Source organism: Haliaeetus leucocephalus, unplaced genomic scaffold, assembly GCF_000737465.1.
Source record: "Haliaeetus leucocephalus isolate CR32 unplaced genomic scaffold, Haliaeetus_leucocephalus-4.0 Scaffold0, whole genome shotgun sequence".
NCBI lineage: Eukaryota > Metazoa > Chordata > Aves > Accipitriformes > Accipitridae > Haliaeetus > Haliaeetus leucocephalus.
The window spans coordinates 21445407-21451873 of NW_010972436.1; the positions used below are offsets into that span (position 1 = coordinate 21445407).

At 45.8% G+C, this 6467-nt stretch overlaps 1 protein-coding gene across 1 annotated transcript in view; it reads right to left on the reverse strand.

Annotated features, from left to right (window-relative positions):
• HTR5A (5-hydroxytryptamine (serotonin) receptor 5A, G protein-coupled) overlaps nt 1-921 on the reverse strand; it is a 2953-nt gene extending 2032 nt beyond the window's left edge. The window contains exons 1-2 of the mRNA XM_010563083.1: nt 766-921; nt 271-527 (exon numbers count right to left, since the gene is read on the reverse strand). Of these exons, the coding sequence (XP_010561385.1) occupies nt 271-527; nt 766-921 (413 nt within the window). The remainder of the gene's footprint in view (nt 1-270; nt 528-765) is intronic.
• Between the last annotated feature and the right edge of the window lie 5546 nt (nt 922-6467).

A 6467-nucleotide genomic window follows, 5' to 3' on the forward strand; every position in this document is an offset into this window, starting at 1 on the left:
GGCTGCCCCCGCCGAGGAGGAGTCCGGGCTGGTGGGGGCTCGGGGCGGGCAGGTGAGTGTCGTGTGTCCGTCCGTCCGTCCGTCCGTCTGTCCGTCCGTCCGTCCGTCCCTCCGTCCCCCTCCCGCCCTCCGCCTTGCGCGGGTGCGGAGCGAGCAGCCTCTCTCGGCGGGGGAGCGGCTCCCCGGGGCTTGCGAGTTCGTGCTTAGTCATTTCGGTGCGGGGATTGTCCCTCCGAACCCGAGGCGGTCGGAGCGGGGCCAAGGCAGAACCGGCAGCCGCTGTCCGCATCCCACATCCCGCATCCCGCCACATCCCGCATCCCGCATCCCGCTGCAGCCCCCCGGCTTTGTCTGCGCCGCTTCTGCTCGGGGTGGCTTTCTCTCCCGTGGGGCGTATTCCGTGTCAGACGCAGAAAGTTAGCAGCCCTGCGAAAATTGCGCCCGGGCTCTTGGAAAAACGTGTCGGTGAGGTGCCACGGGAATTTTATAGCTCCCGTGTAATAGTAATTATAGTAATCCCGGTTATTCTGTGTAGGGGGGATGTGGCAGGGGATTATTTCTCTGAGAACTTCTGCTCTGGCATTTCCTAACTTGTTAGCAATTGGCGGGCCTCTCATTAGAAATAATCTATCGCTTGGCTGCTGTTATTAATCGTTAAATTAATAACATTAACCTTTAACGAAATGTTTGAGCATTTCACCTGGTTTTTATTACACCGTTTGGGATGAGAAGTGAGATTCTGGGCCTCACAGAATTTAAACCCACCGAGCAGGTTTCCCGGGGCACCGGCTCCATGGAGGGATGCCAGCCTGGAAGCCTTGGACGGCTTTCGGACAGGGCTGTGCCGGTGTTGGCGCCCCGCTTCTCCGGACAGTCCCGGGATAAGGGGTCCAAAGGGCTTTTGGGTCGGAGGCGACGCATGCTGCGAGAAGCCGGCAGGCACCGACATGGGGCTCACAGTCTGCATCGCTGGGGGGGAGAAGGAAGGAAGGAAGGGCGGGCATCAGTGTTCAGAGTCGGTGAAGTGCACTTTCAGAGACTTGGGGGAGAAAACACGAACGACAGAGGTGTTCCCGGGAGTGCCTGATCCATACTGTGCTCGTGGTATACGGAGGGTTAAACCAAACTGGTGCTTTCTGCTGTCGCTTCTGAATCTCTCTGGACTTTCTAATGTAAAACAGCAAAGCAACAATAACGAGGGCTAAAGAAATAAGATGTTTTCTAGCTGCTACTTGTTTCTCCGTGCTACCAAGTGAAACACAAGGCAGCGTATCCACAACAGGTCCAGGACCTTGTTTTGGTGGGACGGGAATTTCCCCGTATGGACTCATGCTGTGCTGTGATACTCGTCCTCAGAGCCAGAGAACAGGACCCGGCCTATTGCAGTTACTAGACCAGATGTAGCCTTAGAGACTATAACAATTTTGGAAATCTACTGCCATCTTTTTGGGGGAGAAAGGATTATTTTATCTTTTATACACATGAACACTGAAATATTTGGAACGGGTAAGGTCTTTACTTACAATTCAAAGGACAAATGGGGTTTGCAGGCTTTCATAAAGCCTCCTGATTTAAAATTCCTGGTTTGCAAGGTGCCAAACATCCTTGACTGTCATTCAATTGATCAAAACACTTAGCAGCTGCTAGGACTGAGAGCTTTTTGTTACGTCGGCCCTTCCCAGAGAAGCCTATGAAGCCCAGAATTAACAGAATCAACCACAAATTATGGAATATGTGCTCCCGAAAAGATGTTATTATTTTTTACTTCAGGAACAAATAGACAAAAATTAAATTTAAAGGGAAATGGAAATAAAATGTATTAAATCTGAAGAAGTAAAACTAGATTATGTTCTAATGGAAAATTATGAATATTTTCATTATCTTACTTACTGGACTTTTAAAAATATGTATTAGCAGATTCTGAATGGGTCAGCTGGGTACTAATTGGAAATAGAAAATGTAGACAAATACATATATATATATCTCATATATGGAAATGCAAAGGTCTGCACCTGGGATTGAAGAACCCTATACACCAGTACAGGCTGGGGACTGACTGGGTAGACAGCATTTTGCAGAAGAGGGCCTGGGTGGCCTCTCAGGCAAGAAGTTGCAGTCTGCAATGTGCCGCTGCACATCCTGGAGCATCCTGACCTGTAGGAGTAAGAGTGTGGCAATCAGGTCGAGGGATGTAACCATTTCCCTCTGTCCAACAAACCTTGGAATTTTATGTCCAGTTTGGGGTTTGTCAGTACAAGACACTGACATACTGGGGGAAGGTCCAGTGGAAGGTCATCGAGATGATGAGCGGACAGGCATATGATGTGTAAAGGGAGGGAGAACTGAGTTCATCAATCTTAAAAAGAGAAGGTTAAGGGGAAAATCTTACTGCTGTCTCCAGCTACCTCAGGGGAGGGTGTAGGGAGGGTGGAGGCAAACTCTTCTTAGAGGTACACAGCAGTAGGACAAGATGCAGTGAATGCAAGCCACCACACTGGATATTCCAATTAGAAATTGGGAAATATATATTCACCTGGAGAGTAGACAAACACTGAAATGGGTCCAAAGAGGCTGTGAAATCTCTATCCTTGGTGATGTTCAAAATTCAGCTGGACGGCACTGTGAGTGACCTGATCTAACTTTGAAGTTGGCCCCTCTTTAATGGGGTTTGGACTAGGTGCTCTCCAGAGGTCCCTTCCGACCTAGATCATTCCACAATTCTGATTCTGCAATCTTTAAGCACATTGGCTAAATGCACCAGATTCTGGAGGTGACCGAATGTTGTTATTTTTAAGGGCAAAATGCTGTTTTCTTTACACAGATTCATAAGACCATTGATTTCCTCAGAACTATTGATATTTATGAAGTGAGTGGATGGCTGGTATCTGTAGCGAGTGCGTAATGTTTGTGGAATGATCACATCTACAAAACTCTCTGAGAAAAGGATCTACACTACAACATCACTATCACCTCACATCCTCACTGATGGAGCCAGAGGAATTCAAAGTGACAGCACTTCCCTAGATTTAGCAGGGATCCCTTCAGTAGAGCCATTAAATGCTGCTTGCTACTAAATACCATTTACTGGAGGTACCTTCCAATTAAAAATATGTAGATGATAGTTGGAGGCTGGGAGGGAATTCCCAACACAATCAGTGCCACTGCCTATGTGCACCAAGTAGCATCTGCTCTTGGGGACAGGGTGAATGGACTCATGTTGTGAATCTGCATGCAGATCTTTTGAACCCCTGCACTCCTATCTGGCAGAAAAGGGAGAGGAGATGTCTCAGGAAGTGTTTTTGCTCAGCACACTTAATGAATACATGAGAATTTCAGTCTACAGGGTAGGTGGAGCTGCTAGGTTAAACAAGGATTAAAGGAACACGTATACTCACTGTATATATATATAGACCAACATTGAAAGCTCTGCTCACTTGCCAGCCAGACTGCTCAGTAAGTGTGTATCCTGTCAAGGCAATTTCTGAAACTCAGGTAATTGTCACTTATATTTCATTTAACATTCATCAGCTCCAGCTTGCACTTTTTACATCCAGACATGCTTTTTGAACCACCTGCTCCTCTCCTATAACAACAAAACGTTCGAGTACGAACACAGTTAAAATGCACAGACTGTGAGGTTGTTCTCACACGCTCAGAGCCCATCCGCACTTCTGAGTCTCACTCTAGTCTTCCAAACCCAAGGTCTTCAGAGATGGGCAAGATCAGCACTGTGATAGACTCTCATGATGTCCCACCTCTGGCTTGAGTGTCCTGTGGTGTTAGGAACGACGTTTTGTGAGCAGAGAGGGGAAATGCTGAACCAGAACTCTTCATGGACACTCACCAGCTTTTATGAAACTCACCTCTTTGTCTGATGCATCCCATAAAAGCTATCTCAGGTGTAGGGTGGTAGCTGTAGTTGGGAGGAAGACTGGGTGATGCCTTCCCTCTCCAGTGGTCTGTGAGAGCCTGTATTTGGGGTGTAGGCAACCAAGGTTCAAAGGATCGCAGCTCAGGCTGTGGGCTTGAATTGTGATGTTTCTTATCTCTTGTAAGGATTTTGATTGCCAAGCAGCTGGCTATTCTGGGTAGCTAGCTCTCAGGTTTCTTACGTGAATCTGCATGCAGATCTTTTGAAGCTGGTTAATAATCGTGTATTTTCTGGAGCATGGACCTACCTGAGGTCTTCTAACATCCCAGCCAAGTGCCACAGCAACTGAAAGATGGAGTCAGCCTTTCTCTCCCAGTAACATGTAATTACTTACTGCAAAGTGGAACAATTCCTACTGAGTGAGAAGCAGAGATTAATCCTGCCGTGTGTTAGTAGGACACTCAGCAGGATTATGGGAGCACGTCAGGGCGGGAACAAGGAGGACCCGAGTGCCCCACATCCCCAGAGTGCCCCAGTGACTGACCTGTTTGCCAGACTGGGTTGTCTTGCTCCAGATGCTTATGAGGAACTTTGAAAAGTCTCTGTCTTTGGGCAGAAATTAAAACAATGAGTTGAAATCCTGTTGGCTTTTTATTTGTATGGCTGGAAAACTATTCCTCATCCAGCCTCTAACGGCAGGTCTCGTTTGATTTAGGGCATGCAAGCTTTACTTTAGGAATTGTCACCAATTGTATGACTTCAGTGACATAACTGAAGTATTGTTTAATTCTGCAACAGAACAAAGCAGAACAAGAACAAAAGCTGTTCAACAGAGCAGCCTCTTTGCGTATCCATCTTGCCTAGACTGTAGTCCTCTCTTACGTAAACTCCACGGTAAGTGTCTCAGTCCTTGTGTCTCTTGAATTTGGCCACAACCTATTACACAGCCAGCCTAAAGGGAGGATGGAATCTGGTACCTCGCATTACTGTGTATGTCTCAGTAAATGGACTGCCAGGGGTGTTTATGTGTCTTCTGTCCAACGTGAATTAACTCCTGCTGGAATTAAACCCTTTGTTCTTGCACAGCCAAAAACATGTTCGCGGTCACAGGACCAGATGGAACGTAGCTTAATAAAGTCTTACGGCAACTCCCGCATCATTCGCTGCTGCAGTTAAAGTTGCACTCTGTGTAAATAAATGAAATGTAAATAATTTTATCACTTCTTTAATACCTTAAGGGACAACATTAATCACCTGTGTCATTTCAGGGGAGTCAGCAGAGTTATGCTAGGTGTCATATTGGCTTTTAGTCAAAGGTGCTTTGCAGTTAGTAGTTATGGCAGTAGTGCAATAACTTGGAGCCAGCCTCAGGGGGTACTGCCCTCATAAGGCACCCACAGTTTTCATTTATTACTCCAGTGATAGCAAATACTTAACACATATATACACCACCACCTGTGATCTTTACCTGTGGTCAGTCCCAGAGTAGTAAGCCTTTCTCTGGACTCTGATGGACTTGGTCTCTGCAGGTTGCTTACAAACCAGAATAGAAAATCATCCATATTTGTGATTTAAAAAAAAAAAAAGAAGTTTAAAAGTATCAAAATATATTATGCTTCTGGGAGTACATGGTATCCCGCAGTTCTGTCAATCATCTAGAATAGCAGATCTATAGAAAAATAATAAGAAACTGTGTGTGGGAAGACTAGGTAACTCTAACTTAATACATGAGCTTTGGCAATCAAAGCTGCCAATGCAAACTATCAGGACTCTGCCAGGGAGACAGATGGCACGATGACAGCAAATGGATGGGTCTCTAAAACTCAATTACCATTTCAGTTCAGACCCTTTTTCCATATGCCAAGTTGTGGAAGAGATTTGTTTATCTTGAGCTTTATGCATTTTGGCAGATAATTTGCATAGGTGTGAAGCTATAGGGAAGGCTGTGGTAGTGTTAGGCTGAACACGGGTTTTTCTGTTGTGTGTTGTTTTCCAAGTTACCTTTCTGCTTCCTTGCAGGTGGTAGGTGTCTGAACCTGTGTTTACATAAATCCATCCATAGTCTGGAAATGTTCTTTCCTAACTCCAGAGGCAAAACGTTTTAAGATCCATTTACCATAACAAGGACAGAAATCCCTCTAATCAGTTTTCTGGGTGAGCAGTTCTTCAAGTTTTTTCTTATACCTCCTTCCATCCCCATTCTGCTCTCTTTGGCTCCTTGGCAGTGTATTCCCATGCCCATGTCTTCCTTGGTTGGAGTACCTTATTCCCAAACCTCCATTAACTTTAGCATTCAAGACTGGTTTTGTTGTCGTAACTGGCAGTATGTGCAAAAATGAAACCACTGATGTCCATCATCAAGGAATGTCTTTTCTCTTCTTCCACTCCAACAGCCTAATTTCTTTATAGGCCTTTGGTTGCTGCCTTCTTCCCTGGAGATTTCTGAACAGCCACAGCCACATCTCTACCTGCCAAAGGAAGCACTGGCATAGCTGTACAGCTTTCTCAGCTTGGGTATCGCTGATGAGCGTCTCGGATTCATATTCACATGCTGCTTCCTTCCAGCTGTGGAATATTTTCCTCCCCCTGATTATTT